We start from the raw sequence: 17,264 nt of genomic DNA, 5'->3' as shown, positions 1-17,264 counted from the left end.
CGGAGAGACTCCCGGCTGAGTTGCCACCCACACCGGGGCCAGGCCAGGGCACCCGGAGAGCAAGCGAGCAGCCGCCACTCAGGATCCAACGACTCCCTTGGGCATAAATATCCAACGCAAGAACCGCCCCTACTGCGCAGGTGTTTGTGGTTGTGCTCTATGGCTCCCCGACATGTGTTGGGTTTGTAGCGCCACGTACTGTTCGACGCCACGTTGTCCGACAGTTCACCCTATGTGCTAGTAGCTTTTGCAGAAACTGAATAGTGTTACCTGAATGCACGTCAGTGATAGAAATTCCCAGCTTCTCCTAGTCTCCAATTCCCTGGACTCTGCAGTTAACCACCGTGTTAGAACGACATGTGGCAGGAGCGGCTACCTCCTCCTTAAGTGGGGGATATTGAGAGTTGCCTAATTGTGACTGCGGTGAAGTGCTATGCAGCATCACATTGTGCTGCATAGCATGGGTCTCTATGTCGAAATGCGTCTCTGGGTCTCTGTGAATGCATGGGTCTCTATGTCGAAATGCGTCTCTGGGTCTCTGTTAATGCATGGGTCTCTATGGAAGTCTGTTGCTCTTTATGTGAGAATTTGGGCCTCTATGCGAGTCTCCTTTTTAAGTGGTGCGATCCATCACTCACATCACCGGTCATTGCCCAATCCCGCACGCTTCTGCACCAGGCACAAATGGAATCTGTCTGATGACCCCAGGTGCCATCGAATTGATTCTCCGAACTCAACACAGACGGCTACAAATGCACCCATTGTTTTTTTTTCAATGACAAACAAACGACTCTTGTGCCGATGATGCCGGGTGAGCAATATTTCAACGATTTATCATTGAAAACAGTTTAAACCCAAACAACCGAAAGCTATGACCTTGCAGAATATCCACCTAACAGGCTGCGCATATACCGGTCTACAGCTTCGTTAATGCAAAAAATTATTTGAAACCGTTGTTAGGAGGTCCATCAAAGCCATTTGAGCGACATTGCTGCTGCAGTAACGAGTTATAAAGCTGTGGGGCAGTGACGTCAGTGACATCACTCGAGTGCCGTAACGTCGTGGCTGGCCCACCCAAACCTCACCGTCACTCTTCTCATGAGTAACACGCTTTGAACTGGTGTCACACAGATGCAACATACAGCCCGGGTATACATATATAGAGACAAACATACACATACAAATAAATATATCATATATACTTATACTGTAATGAATGCCATAATGAATAAGTGCGGCCCTTTCTACAGTCCGCTGCTGGATGAGGGGACGCCACCGAGCGACCGGCCGCCATGCAGCCCCTGCCAGGTTCCACCGCCGCCTTGGTTCCCAGTAGCACCGGCTGCGGCGAGCGAGGGGTTAAACCTGTTGCACCGCAGTCTCGTCATCCCATGGTCACCCGCACGGAGAAGGGCTTTAATGAGGATGTAATGAAATCTTCCCCCAATCCTAAGCTCATTAAAACGCAAATTAATGTCGGCTCCATCACTCGGCAGGGGTGGGGGCCGTGGAACTGCGAGGGGGGGAGGGGGGCGTGGGGAGGCCCGGTGACACGGCTAGAGATACGAGCTGCGGCCTTGCATGAAACTTAACTTAAAAGCACAAAGGTCTCGGATTTGTATTGATGTGTACTAAAGATGCACACCCATGCTGGTAGATTTAACTACACACAAAAGCATGCAGCAATGTGTGTATAAAAGCTCTTAGGCTTACCCAGACCACGAGCTCAACTCAGCTGAATGAGTGGTATGCTGCGAGTGGTATGTTGCAGTGGTTCACGGTTCGACCCCGGTGGCCCGCCCTAGTTATTACTGTGGTGTAACTGCTGTGTGAATATGCGCCGTCTGCTCCACACAGCAGTAGGCCATTGTCTGCCGGTGTCAGGGTCCACATTTGACCAATTTGAAAATTACTCGATTGGGATTAAACATATAAATCATAAACCCCTACAGGCAAACTAAGTGAGAGAGGTTAGTTTTGTTGGATATGTCTGGCTTTAATCCCAGCCTCAGAGATATGAACCTAGTCTGCCTGGAATCCCAAGTGCTCTCATTACAAACACAGCTCAGTAGAAGTATTCATGATAATGAGTGAAAATAATGAAAAAATATTATTTACATTCCTTTATCAATCCACTCCTGGATAAAGGCCTCACCGATTGTTTCGGTCATGGGGATTGTTTGACCATACTTCACCACGCTGGTCAGTGCGTGCTGAGAATGGATTGGAACCCTAGACTGGTTCAGATAAAACAAGCCACTGATGTTGGCCTTGAAAAGAAACTGAACTCAGCCAACCAACACGCCACCGCTCCACCCCACATTCAATTTCTTGTATGTTTCACTTTTTTGAGTGAATTTCACCTTTTCTGCTTATCCTCTAACAATGTCACTTGCAATTGCTGAATATAGTCTAGATTTAGTTGGATTTAAAATGTTTTAAAACTTTCTGTGACTTGACGTAACACAAGGGGTCTGCATCCCATCTCCTAGCTAAATAAAGGACACTGCTACTACGACCACGACCGCTGTCACTATCAATACCGCCGGCGGTATTCGGAAGGGCCAGATATGACATCACCCGGGCTGGGGAAGCGTCGTCTTGGCGAGGTCTTTCCTCACCCACAATTGTTGAGGTATTCAGTCTAAATCCCCACCACCACAATGAAAGATTTATAGCATTGCTACCGTGGTATACTATGTACGTTTAAACGCGGGAGGAGACCAAGGCACTTTTAATAACATTCATGGGCTGCTCTGCTCAGTGCCTCCGCGCACGTTGTGTGGATTCTCAAAACACGCGTGAAGGTGTAATTACGTGATTTCGTCTGCTCACATAATGCAGGATTAAGTATGTTTGTGTGTGTGTTTGTGTGTGTGTGGGGGTGGTGGCACCCCGAGTTCGATCCTCGTTCACGGCTAACACCAGTGACGATTACCTGAACCGGTCCTGGGCCTCCCCTAGGTCGACTCAGCCTCAAATAAGTACTTTGTGCAAAATGTAAACATCACTACTCAGAAGAAGAAGGTGGCTGGCATGGTCCTGGCCACCGCCCCATCGTGTGCCATGCCAGTCTTCATAGGTGCCCACTAATAGCACTTGCTCCTACAGTTTGCTATGGTTATATGGGGGATCTTTGTCTTGTGTGTATGCGGGGAGCGATGGGGCAATCACTCGTGCACAGCATGATGAACGCAGTGACCTCATCATTCCAATTCCGGGCCAAGGATAACATCTGTGCCAAGTGGTACGTGAACCTCTCCTGGCCACCCCCGAGGTGAACTCAGCCCAAAAAAGGTACCTGATGTGCTGTGTAAACAAACGCCACCACTGGGGAGATAAATGCGGCCAAGCATGGCGTTGGTTCCAAAACCACCTTCACTCACTGAAACCACTTTGTCGTAACAGCCTGTGAAGAAGTACACAGGGGATCTTTGTCATGTGTGATGCTATGGCTATGGTGTGTGCACACGTGTGCACGTGTTTCCACATCCGTTTCACCATCTGCCTCCCCAGTGGCTACCATGCAGTCAGTGCGAGGTCTAAGTGCGCACGTCGGTATGTGTGAGCGTTAGCGAGGGAGGGAGGGAGCCTATCTCTCACCTCATGAGTGGGTGGAAGATGACGGTGATGTTCCGTGCGCCTGGCTTGCACACAAACTGCACCCCTCCGCCTTCGATCAGGTTGTCATCCGCTCCACCTGAAGCGGGGAGGGCGTGTGGGAGGGAGGGAGCAGAGAAAAGGGTGATGTTTAGTGGAGGTGAGCACAGAGGCGGGCGGAGGTGTGCGGGGGCAGCTGTGCACACTCTCCGCACCTTCACTCTGGGAATACAAGCTGTAATCTTTTGCTATCGGCTGCAGCAGTAGCTGTCTCTCACACGTCTCCAGTGGCTAAGAGGCCCTCACCACGGTGGTTGTTTAAGTGAGGGGGAAGGGGGGGGGGACGCGGGTCATGACGGGGGCCGCGCATCCCTGACCGGCGCCGCAGACCGGCGCTCGGCGCTGCGGAAACCATCGCAGCCCCGGCGTCTAGATGCCGAGGGTCCGGGCGCGAGCCGGTGCTAAACAAAACACACGGTCTCACCTATCGCACACGCCGGGGTCCCTTTTGCTCCAAACCCGTGGAAATTGGATGTGTCAGAGGGGGCACACGTGGGGATGGGCGATAAGGCTCGATGCCCTGCCCCCGGTGCTCCGGCCGAGGACTCATCAGCGCTGATAATTACAGCGGCCCCAAAAAAAAAACTGCGCGCGGTGAAAAAAAGGGCAAAAAAAATCCAGAGGCAATATCTCGTGGTGTACGCGGGCGGGCGGGCGGGCGGGCGAGTGGCGGCGCGGCCCCGTGGCACGTGGCGGTAAAGCCCCCGTGGGTGGAGCTGGGGAAATGAAATGTGTAAATTCTGATTTAATGAGGTCGGAGTGGAACGGGCCCGTACGCGATTGCGCGACATGAAATGTGTTTATTACAATGGCAATAATTCGCTTTGTTGCCGGTTCCAGCGGGGACACGGGGAACGACGGAGATACACGGCTAGGTCATTTAGAATTTCCGTAGCCGATTGTTTTGTCTAGTCTTGTTGTGTTTATTTATTATATATTTCCCCCCCTCCTCCACCGCGCAAGACAATAACCTTCAAACAAGGTGGATGAGTGGGAGGTAGGAGGGTGGCGGCGGAGGAGGTGGGGGGAAGGGCTTTGAAGCTTGACAAAAAAAATCTTCCATGAATATTCACAACTTCACGCGCACTTACAAAACACGTGTCGCGACCCGACTGACAGGCGAACCCCTGGGAGTTGCGCTTCACTGGAATTTATTTCTTTTTTAAATTTTACGTAGAAAACATAAAAAAAAACACTCCTAAAAAAAAGGGTCTCGTGTATTCACTCTCCACCTGCGACCTCCGCTTTTTCACCTTGAAACCGTCACGCGCCAGTGGACGGCGGTGGCGCAAGCGAGACTGCGACTCGACGGGGCGTTGGGCACTGGGCGAGGGGCAATTACCGAAACCCGGTGGGCCTCGGCCAGCGCGCGACACACGCGTCTCGGCCGCCCCCAACGGACGTCGCGCGAGCACCGGCAGGGTCGACGGAGTCTTGCTCGCTCCGGCGCTAAAACCCGTTCCGCTAAATTTGTCCGACCTTGGTGCGACGCGCGCGGAGGTTCGGGGGACGAGCGGCCCGCTCTCTCCCACGGGATCGTAGGGGGACGCGGCAGCGCACGTCCCTGCGACACGCAAGGGGTTAACGCTATAACGCCGCGTTTTTTATTTTATTTATTTCGCTCTCACGAGCCAAGGTTGTGGTCGCCCCGACTCGCGGGATGGATAATCAGCCGTTCATTGTGCCAAAGACGAACGACGAAAATAAACAAAAACAGGAATTAAGAATCGGAGTGACACTCTTAAATGACAGTCCCCGAGCGGCTCGGCACGAAGCGATACCGTCTCTGCGATGGCGAGGACAGACAGGGGCTAAACAAATGCTGGCGCCGAACACGGTTATAATGGAAAGTGAAGAAATGTTGTGCTGTCAAGATAGAAGCCGCAACGGTATAGCCGGTGACAAAGGCGAGAGGCGGAGCGCGGTGCGAGCAGATCATTTTAATACGCCGTGATTTCCTGCAATGGGCGTTTTGCCGTCTCCTCTCCTTTCTTGCCGCGCCTCCACTGGCTTCCCTTGAAATATTACGAATATGCTTCAATATTTAACGTGAGGCCCACGCGTGCAAGAGCGAGCGAGCGAGCGCACACACCCGTCCCCCTCCCGCGTGTGCGCGCGTGCATGAGCGAACGCACGCTACGCACGCGCACGAGTGCTGCCACCCTCTTGATGGTTTTGCTAATTTCCGAATCGCTTGATGAACACAAGGAGATATTATTTATAATCGCGTAAAAAAACTCTCCACCCGCATCGCCACCCACCAACGGCCCTTCGATGAATTGTCACGTTTAGATTCAAACAAAACAATCAGACATTTAAAGAAGCTGCCGTCACGTCAAAAAACATCTCTCGCGCACCACGCATCTGCGAGGTAAAAGGCGAGTGTTTAGGTCACGTTTGAATTTTGAGAGAGAAAGAGACGTCTTTGTCCTTCAGTAGCTTCGGAAGAAGTGAGATCCAAAGCGGGGGGTCCAGCGAGTGCAAAAGCTCGTGGCCTTTATGCGGTGCTTGCCTCGGCTGGCACGGCCAAGAGGTGAGAGTTCAATTCAAAGAGCAATCGATTACTTTTGAAATCTCTTCTTTTACCATTTCTTGTTTGTCATTGCCCCCAACTCATTTGTACAATATCATTCCCCTTATCACCCTAATTGCATAAATACCAAATTATTAATGCTCACAGAAATATATCAGAGCATTATCTTGAGGAGAATACATTTGAATTGTCTATCTAGTCATCCTCATGATTGAAGATGAGCATGATGGATGCGTTCCAACTTTCGCTATCTTTCAGCGTCTCCCACGGAGAACCTCGTCCAACCGCCTAAGAGTATCCCACCAACAGCTTTGCACTGTCCTACCGGCTTTCTCACACTGTCCCAACTGTCTCACACTGTCCCAACTGTCTCACACTGTCCCACCAATCGATCCATTCCCTTCCTTGTCCGCCCTTTCCCTCCTTCCACTGTCTCTGGGGCTATCATCTTCATGCCTCTCAGGACGTGCCCCACATACGCCACCTTCCTTCTCATCACACTTCTTGGAAACTCTCGCTTGGAGTAGAAATTCTCTCTGAGCACATCTTCACTGCCGACTGTAATTGTCTCAGGGACAGACCGACCCCAGAGTTCGCTGTTCATCATCAGAGGCCGATTAATGCATGCCTGCAGCTGGGTGTAAGCCTGCGGATACCAGGACCATTGTGGGAGAGCAGGAAGATGGCAGCACACTTCATTTATTGGGGCCGTAGGGCTGGCCCATAACACTATCCCTGTCTCAGAGTCACGCGTGCCCTTAATCCAGACCTGACAGCGCGGATTTAAAGCAGGATGCCGAACATCTGATAAATCAAGCTGGCAAATCAAAAAGCAGAAACCTCCGGTAAGTGGGACATCCAGCCAGAGTCTCCTTCCCTTTCCTCCGCTGCTGCCCCATCGCTCGCCGAGCTCATTGGCTCTTCCTTAATTTCCCTACTCCACGGCCTGGCGCTACAACGGATTGTGCCTTGCCCATGCGTTGACCCTTGTGTTGCTGTACTTTGCCGGTACCGATTACATTTGGGTCGCTAAAAAGCCTAAATAAAAAATATTTCTCGTCAAAGTTGGACACGGAGAAAAGCCATGCATTGCATTCAAAATAAACGCGCTTCAGTAATGCACAGGCGCAACAGCTACAATGCACCCCAACGTTTTGCGAACACATAGCGGAAAATTGCAAGTTTCTAACATTCCACCGGTGCGTGCGCACGTGGCATCACGGGCATAAATCAACGTTAATTCACTCCCGCGCAGATGTGCCGCAGTCGCCCCAGCATTACCCACGTGTCACGGTGACTTCGGCTCTGATAAAGGGATCGTTAAAATTAAATAAGTGTCGGCCGTGGCGGTGACGACAGATCAGCCTCTTTACAGACTTGTCACTCTCTCTCCGCCAGCCTCTGCCCCGTGGCACCAGAGCTGCACTGCCGGCCATCGTCGCCGGGATAAGCCCGGAGAAACCGCAATCTCTCTTCGGCGGAATCGAGCCGGGTCTTCATTCTCCTGGGATGCTGCGGAGGAGCGAATTTTCTTTATTTTTTTTCTTTATTTGCTTTTGCCACTGCCACGCTTACCACCCCCCTGGCCCCCTCCCCAATTCACACAACACCTCCACCCACCCCTACTCCCCACTACAAAATCCTATTTATTACACTATTAGTTGCCGTATCATGTGATGAAAAAGGATATTGCCATTTTAAACTGTCACAGATAACAGCGCACCACCCTGTGTCAGAGAGTGGAAACTAGAAAACGATGTTCCGGGAATATATCTCAAGTCACTTCACCATGCCAGGGGCACATGTTTTATGCCATATGTCCTGCAAAGAGGGTTCACTGCGTGCCAACTGAACTAATTAACGTAATGATCAAAGCCAGTATAAGCCAAAATAAACATACGATGCGTTTGTTTGGTGGATGCAGTCAGATCCTGGCCTCAGACCACAAACTCATTACCCTGTGCATGGCTAAAAATAATTGTGCACGGACCTCAAATCTGCCAAAGTGACAAACTAAGCATACTGTTTTTTGCGCAATTATTGGTGACAGGGCTGAGATCATCAACTCGCTACACTTGAAAATCCGGTTTATTTACCAACGAAAAGTGAACGTGATTCACGGCTCAAATTAACATTGAAGTGGTGCTCGGTCTCCAGTTTACAGCCCAGAGCCGGTGGTGGAAATTCTACTATCATATGGCGGGGACGAGTATTGCCAGAAGACAACCGCCCTTGACTTTCACGAAAATTGGGACTCGTGTTATCGATCCCAGAGAGGAGGGATGATGGGCTGAGAGTCAACCCCTCCCCCCGCCAACCAAGTGTTGAATTCGCATCCTTCTGATGGTGAACCGCTCGGTCTACCGCTAAGCCGCCAGGCCGGACGAAATCCGGATTGAAATCCAGGGTCTCATCACGTGCCGGCTCAGCGCCTCTGCACACAGCAACCGTCCTCCCCCCCCGCCCCCCACGAGCCACTCGGCCACCTCCACATGGGGGCTAATTTTCATTTGCGGAGGGAGTCACAGATCGGTCCAGCAAAGAGAGGAGACACATTCAGAAGCCATCAGTCAGGTGCACACCGCAGCGCGGCGATGCTGCGTGCCAAGGTCAATACTAATGGCGGATCTGCCAGGAGCCAGGAGGAGGTGGAGGGGGTGGGGCGGCACTGATGGTTGAATGACACCGTAATGGCGGAAATCCATTCCGTAGCCGAGATAGGACGCGCGCTGGCAATTAAAAAAACACAAAGCTGCCGCGGAAAAGATGGACGCCGACGCTTGTCTCAAGCCGAACGCCGTCTTCAAGCGTGTGCGTCTCCCGCTCAATGGGAAACGGAAAACCCTCAAAATCTCTAATAATAAAACGTAAAATTATTCACAATCCTTTGGCTATCCATTGCTGGACGAAGGCCACTCCTTGGCATGTCGGTGATGGGGATTGCTTGTCCATAGCTTCACCACGGTGGTCAGTGTGGGTTGGTGGAGGTGGGAGTTCAGGATCAAGTTCAGATATCACCTGAGGCAGATATTAGCCGTGGCCAGGAATCAAATTCAGGTTGCTAGTTGTAATGTGCAGTGTGCGCCAACCACTGGAACCACTCCACCCCACATTACATTTATTGAATATTTTAAATGTTTAAAATGCATTTCACCTTCATTACTTGGCCTTATTACAATTCTAATTAATTTGAATCTCTAATCGTTGCTCTTCATTGGCCTTACAAAATCATAATCCTCAATCCAGTTTTTTTTTTAATTTAGCCAATAATTGTTCAATCTTCTTTAAGGGTATCCAACATTCTCCATCTTTCTCTCTGCATCTTCGTGTGATTCATCTGCACGTGCTCATGCGCTTGTCTCTCCGTGTATCTCTCGTTCCTGTCTCCTTGTCGCTCCCTCTCTGTCAATCTTCTCTCACTCACTGCGCCTAGGGCCCTCTATTCCCCAAATCTAGACCGGACCCCGTTGGCCATGGCCAAAGATCCTCCCGCACCCACGCGAACGCGGGACTTAGGCGATCCTTGGGCGTACATGCACGTGTCCGCTCTCGCGTCAGCGAACACCCGCAGAGAGAGGGACCAACCGTCTTGGACGCCTACTCACACGCTCCATCGAGGGTGGGATGAGGACAGGGGTCGGGTACAAAGCCAGGGCCCGACGAAGTCCAGTTCTCGACACCGACAGATAATGGAACGGGAGGAGGGGGGCGTGCGGAAGGGGGGGGCTTTCTCACTCGCTGTGACGCTGACAAAATTCCCCGCGAGTGAGTTGGAAGATTCTCTCTCCCGTGGGTGCGGTGACCTCCAAAGACCCTGCGCCTTCGCAACGCCTCGCTCTGTCACGCGCCCGCTGGCAATTTATTTGACGTCGAGATAATATTTCCCGAGAACACAGAGCCGTCCCGCCTGACAGTGGCGCGCCCCCCCACGTCTGCCTGTCAGCACTCCGTTAGTGCCCCTGTTAACGCCAGCGGCCGTGCCCCTTTCTGCGGGCCACCTCGCCGTGGGGTTTAATATGATTACATTGACTTACTTTTTTATTACCTGAAGATGCTTGCCACAATTTCAAGCGATACGTCAGACCGACTTGCTACAATTTGGTTGTGAGAATTTTTCTTCAACTCACCGGTGAGCAAAAACAATAATACTGTAATTGGCACTTGAACCGCTTGTACACACGTGTGGCAATTTCATTTGTCGGGTTATGAAAACTTACGACTTTAAATCCTCGTTGAGGTTTGAGTCAGCGCATCATTCCTTCGGGATCGATACAATTACTAAAGATCTGTGTGATGAAGTCAACAGAAAATCGCTTTGCGTTATGATTAATCTGATTTTTCAAGTGTTTTCACACCATTCTTATAGTGCAAGGTGCTATATGTTTCACAGACACGTATAGTTTGCTTGTGTGTTGAATAGTAATTAAGCAATTTGCGGGTAAGAAATATAAAATGTGACAAATTTTGGACCGCGATCCCAGCAAAATACCACTCCTTATTGAATAACGCCATGGAAATTTTAACATAGGGGTAGTGTTAGCCTGGGCAGCCTAACCACGAACCTCTGCGACAAAGGGAATCTCACCAGCCCAGCAGTGAAGGCCTTATTGGCCATGTCACCAGCCTAGCAGTGAAGGCCTCAGGAAGCCAGCGCCCTAGCAGTGTAGGTCCCATCCTCAGCGGGACATCGTCAGGTCAGTCACACGACGGAGGGGGCGGCGCAAACAAAACACATTATAATTGAACGCACGTCAACGGCTTAGCCGGCCGAGCCACCGCCTAATGTGGCTGGGGTTATGCGGCGGCATGCGTGGATTACCAAGGCTTTGATGGGATGGGGGGGGGGGCGTAGCAGAGCATGGGGGAGGGCAGAGCAGAGAATGGGGTGGTGGGTGAGCGAGGAGCCAGGCGACACGTGGAACGGACACGCAAACGTCATACCAGAAAATGAGCACCTGGCTAAAGAGTGCAAAACGGGCACCTCGAGGCGCGCGACGAAATAAAAAGAATCATCGCGAGTCACGTGCGAGGTGGCACGAGAAGGACACGTAAAATGCGTCAACGGGTTTTGAAAAAAAAACTAATCAAAGAAGGAATTTTCAATTGGCAGAGACCTTGGCTGAGTACTCTTCTCAATGAGCAGAGCAACCCTCACTGATGAGTTTTTTTTTTACACGCAAGGATGACAAGTAGGTAAAGTGCGCTCGCTCTCTCTCCCTCCGATAGCTTGCAAAGTTGAAATCCTGAAACGTAATCTGCAGCTGGCGGCCGCGAGGCTGAAAAGGAAGCAACAATGGGAAGTAAAACTTGAGAACGAATGAAGAGCAGGCCTGCAGATTAACTTTTCAACATATTTTAAATGAGCGAAACTTGTCATGTAACCAGCGGTACGTGCAGCGCAACAACAATCGCAGCCACACTAATGTATGTTTCACAGTAAATTGGTAACATTTGATAACCTCTGCCTGTGGGAGGCGAGCGTTTCTCAGAATTACGTTAAATATTTAGTGGAAGGGGCTAAGGCCTCTTTTTTTCAATTTTCTTTCATGAAACTAGTAGTGCCCGCGCTCGCTCGCTCCGCGCTCGGCACTTTCATCCACTGGTGGGGGTCTGGCAGCGTCGCGGGGCGCGCAATCGACGCGCCCCCCCCCACTCCCCCTCCCCGCCCCCCGGCAGCCCCGTGCGCGGCCGTAACGAACTTGGAATTGGCTTCGCGCGAGCGAGATTCTCTAAGAAGCGGGAGGTGGGGGACGGCGCCGCTACTCTGCACCGTTAGACCGAGCCGTTGGTCTCTCTATGCCGGCGTCGTTAATTTATGCGGCACCACGCAGGGTTGGCGCCACGGGTGCAAGGCCGGCAGCGCCGCCCCTTGCTCACGCGCTCGCCGCGTCTCGCCGCGAGATGATAGGGAGACAGATGGAAATGGGGCTCGTTAAAATTGTTGGCGTCTGTTTGGGATGAATTTTCTCTGCCGAACCGCTTAAATGCAATTTACCGTCCGTTGGTCTGTGGGAATTACTTTGGCAGAGATCTGTTTTGCTTTACTCGAGCGGAACAGAGACTGCAGCTCCACTGCGCTCTTTGAACCCCCAGCGCCAACCTCTCGCAAACTCTCGGAATGATTTTGTGCGCCCGCGTTTCATCAAAGCGACAGCACTTTAAGCCACAATCCTTTTTCTTTCAAGGCATCCTAAACTAATTTCTCCCTCGTAGTTATACGAGACTTGTGTCAGCCGCTGAAAGGTCTTCATGACATTTTTAGGTTCCGTACGCTCGGCCACACAATCCGTCTTTCCGGGACGAAATCAAAGACCCGCGCTCCCGTCTTCATCGCGGGAAATCTGATGGCCTGCCGGCGAGACCCTGCCGTTTAAGACATGGCTTCCGTCTGGAACCAGCGCCGCCCTTCATGCTGCCGACACAGGGACGTGTCTGCAATTAGGCCAATTTTCTAGATCGCTCGGCTCGCGCTAGCCCAACTAGCCGGCGCGTTGTTCTGAATGACTTACGCGAGCTCCCTTTAACATCAGTTGAGCATTTTTTGTTATTCCCTCCCCCCCCCACCATCAACCGCCGCCCACCCCACCACGACCGCGTGACGCGACATCGTAGAGCGCGGATTGCGTGGGAGGCGTGAGGAGGCCTCGGAATGACTGACACCAAACAATATCAATTGTACGGGAGCCGTGTTATGAAATGGAGGGCATGTATCAATCAGGCGAGGGCACCGCCGTCGATGTAAAGCTATCGAGGCGCGGTAAGTGCACATGAATTGTTTATTAGCACGCTGCCATCGGCCGCCACCGGCCGCCAACACCCGCCAAATCATCCGCCCAGCACGGGCGGAGATGACGGGGAGATGACGGGAAGATGCCGGCCCACCTCCCCCTCGTAGACCCAGGGATGAGTAGAGTGGGCGGAAGGTGAGGGGAGGGGGAGTTTGGGTGGGGGTGGAGGGGGAGTGAGAAAGCAAGGGAGGGGTGCAGCTCAGTAAGGGGCCTCATGGGACCGGGCTGTCGGTGTGACGTTTCGTACCAGCATGAAACTTTTATGCGGGTATCAGAGGAAACGGCCTCAAGGTTAAGGAGTTGATTGGTCTGTGGTCCACCATGATGGGTTGGTGAAACTCTAGCCCTGCCTCACAGATCTGGTCGCCTTCCTCCGCTCGCGCACGCCCCACTCATTGGTCAAAAGTTTAACGTTTAGGCTCGTTAAAAAGTGTTTTATTTAACAAGCTGAGAGCTCATTGTGATTCAATATCACTTCCCAATTTAGCTGCATTATTTATCCAGGTGAGAGCTCATTTAGATGTAATCTCTAATTAATGCAAATTAATATAAAAATATATATTAGAGGTAAAGATTTTAAACAATTTATTTAAAAATAATTGTATTGGCTATGGCATTACGGAATGTTTATTGTCCACTCTACAGGAGGCACGACCATTGTAATGACCCACAGCAATGACTGGGCTGTGGTGAAAATTGACCTCTCGACCAAATACACGTTGAGCATCGTAGTGAGTGCGTTGACCACGAGGATATCCAGTGAACACGAAAACACACACACACGGTATAAACACACACACCCACGCATACACGTAAACACGCTCGAACGCATGCTCGCACGGGCGCGTACACATAATCACACTGAAATACACGCTCAAATGCACACACCCATGCATACACATAAACACACTCAATTACACACACTCATGTGCATACACACATGCAGCCTGTCAGTCAATTTGGGGTAAGGCCCATTGAACTAAGATGCTCTCTTTTTTTCAATCGGGACCCAGGCTAAATGGCCTGATATGGTAGCAAGACACACAGAGCTATACATTCGGGCAAATACAAACACATAAATACACAATCACAATTACTCAGACACACAAATAAGCGAGTAGGACTGGTTGTGATATCACTCACCACTGAGATCATCCAGAGCCGGGGTCGCTGGGTTCATATTGCAGTGTGTTAACCCCTGCACCACCGCTCCCTATTCCCTCATGTACAAAGACCACCCATAAAGACATTTAGACTATTAGGGCAAGTCTTCTTAGTGGGCATCTATTAAGGCCAACAGGGGGGGTGGGTGGCCAGCGTCACCTTTGACTGCCTTTGTCTCCCCAATGCTAGTGCTTTTGTTTACAGACCACACCAGAAACAACTAGTGCATTGGCAACCACTGCACTACGCATACAATGACACGCACAAAGCCCCTACCGTGTCCACACACACCCAAAGATCCCCCATATGACTTGAACAGACGGTTGGCGAAAATGCTATTAAGCGAGGACCTACGATAGCTGGCATGGCACACGAGGGGGTGGGTGGCCAGCACCACACCCAAGCGAGCTTTGTCTCCCTTGTGGCGATGTTAACACACCGCACCAGGTACTCATTTGAAGTGAGTCGACCTAGGGGTAGCCCAGGACCGGTTCAGACAATCGTCACAGGTGGTGGCCGTGGGCAGGAATCGAACTTGGGTCACCGGGTTCATAGCGAGCCAACCGCTACACTATGGCGCAACACAAACACACACTCACACCCCCATCTGCACGGTGCAACACAAACACACAAACACACACTCACACCCATCTGCACGGTGCAACACAAACACACACTCACACCCCCATCTGCACGGTGCAACACAAATACACAAACACACACTCACACCCATCTGCACGGTGCAACACAAACACACACTCACACCCATCTGCACGGTGCAGCACAAATACACACAAACACACACTCACACACCCATCTGCACGGTGCAACACAAACACACACTCACACCCATCTGCACGGTGCAGCACAAATACACACAAACACACACTCACACCCATCTGCACGGTACAACACAAACACACACTCACACCCCCATCTGCACGGCGCAACACAAACACACACTCACACCCCCATCTGCACGGCGCAACACAAACACACACCCCCATCTGCACGGTGCAACATAAACACACACTCACACCCCCATCTGCACGGTGCAACATAAACACACACTCACACCCCCATCTGCACGGTGCAACATAAACACACACTCACACCCCCATCTGCACCTCCACTTCCCTTGCCCCCCAGCGGGATGCGTTATCCTTCCATGGCACGCAGGTAAGGTAGGGTGACACGCCACGAGATGGGTTTGGTTGTGTGGTCGCTGAGCAGGGGGTAGGGCAGGCAAGGGGTGAAGAGGAGAGGGGGGAGAAGCGTTCGGCCAGAATTGAGATCATTAAAAACATCCCCTGGGCAAAGAAACCAAACTCTGGCTCAGATAGAAAACATTTACTTACGCTCCAGCAGCACGGAGCCTCACGGTGATTTATGAGCGACCCGGAATCGCCTTAAGTGGCCCCTGCTGCCTCCGACCGACAAAGAACGGTGGAACCAGCGGTACGGGAGTGTGTATATAGGTGAGCGCACTGCATTACAAACCCGGAGAACCGCGTGGTTATTCGCAGCTGTGTATTAACCATACAACTATAAGGATGCGCAGTCTGCTTCACTCACAGCGAGATTGATGATTCCGTGATTCGCGAGAGCTGACCACTGTGTACCACCGGCTTCATGGTCCAAATTTGCTCAAATGAAAAATAATCTGCATATTGTAATCTACACAGCAACCACCAACCCGAACTGAAAAAAACAACAACTTGGCAGGACCCTTTCAGAAACAAGAGTCATGAGACTCAGTGAACAAGCAGAGTAATAATGATGATGATAATAATCTGTACACCGGTACGAGTGTACGCCTTTGGTAGCCAAGCCGGCTACACGCTATCACTTCAACAGGGCGCGCGCGCGCGACATCAACGGCGAATTATACTGCGCTTTAGCCCTTAACCCAGGAGGCAGCCGTTTTCCAGGAGAGAGGCATCGTTTCTCGATGGGCTCTCACCTGGCTCCGCGTATAAACCTGATTGATGTCAGTCCCGACTCTCAACGCTCAACCGCAACAACAGGAAACGCACTGCAGCTGGTGCAGTGCCTCGACGCTCGCTTTACAAACCAAAATTATCATCGCGCTCCCACAAGGACGTTTCTGCCTCGAGGACGCGGAATTAATCAGGTCCTGTACAGTACATAAAATGAGCACAACAGCAGCGGTTGTGCGATCAATCGATTGACTAGCTGTTCCCCTGTATGATCACGCCCCAAATGACGTCTCCCCCTTTTATGTCGTTTCGCAAATACGTCCTCACTTTATTATCAACACCGCGACCCGATTTGCGTCGCCTCAACCCCACACTCACGCCGCTGACAGCATCGTCCGTCCTTGCTCGTGTCCGTCGCCTCAGCCTTCGCCTCCACCTACCCCGTCAATCACTTTTATTTACGTCGGCACGATATTCGTTGCACGCTTCAGCACGTAAACCGGGGTATTGCTGTACTTGTTTAAACTCACGTCTCTCTAATATATGTGTGTACAACTTACCCCCATCACAGGCAGGTGGAATTTCAAAAACTGGTGAGTTCATTTGGCCCGGTGGGTGAGAAAGGAAACCAATTGCATTCCAAGTATGCACATGTACAGCCCCATCTCAATCCACTGCTGGATGAGGGTCTTCCCATGCCACATTCGTCATGAAGGTTGTTTGACCATACACTGATCAGCATGGGTTGGTGGAGGCCGAGGATCAGTTCAGATATCACTCGCTACAGATGTGAGCCACGGCTGGGTACATAGAACAACTGCACAACCATTCTCCCACATGCCTAATATATATAAAAGGGAAATTTGTGAATATGTGTGTCTGTTCCAAATGTTTAGCATACTTCCCAACATGCAACAAACTTGAAATGTGGCATGTGGGCAGCTTCCAGATTGTACACTACATAATGCAAAAAGTATAAAAATAGACTTTTGTATTGGGGGGGCGCAATAATGGATATATTTTGCACGGCAAGTGAGCGATGACGTCACATCTGCGATGTCACCCGGCAGTGTCACGCAGTGTGCCTGCTGACGTCACGCATCCCCCCCCCACCCTCAGCGTAGGCCGTGTATTTATCCAAGACAAGATTCCAAGTCTCGGGCGAAGCCGGGTAGTAAA

The 17,264-nt window shown here is 51.2% G+C and overlaps 1 protein-coding gene across 1 annotated transcript in view; it reads right to left on the bottom strand.

Annotated features, from left to right (window-relative positions):
- EXOC4 (exocyst complex component 4) overlaps positions 1-17,264 on the bottom strand; it is a 113,240-nt gene that overhangs the window by 64,774 nt on the left and 31,202 nt on the right. The window contains exon 10 of the mRNA XM_032954491.2: positions 3,604-3,700. Coding sequence (XP_032810382.1) covers positions 3,604-3,700 — 97 coding nt within the window. The remainder of the gene's footprint in view (positions 1-3,603; positions 3,701-17,264) is intronic.

Source organism: Petromyzon marinus, chromosome 14 (assembly GCF_048934315.1).
Source record: "Petromyzon marinus isolate PM22_M1 ecotype Great Lakes invasive population chromosome 14, UKy_Petmar_22M1.pri1.0, whole genome shotgun sequence".
NCBI lineage: Eukaryota > Metazoa > Chordata > Hyperoartia > Petromyzontiformes > Petromyzontidae > Petromyzon > Petromyzon marinus.
Note: the sequence above shows the minus strand (reverse complement) of the source record. Positions and strands in the feature narration are given on the sequence as shown.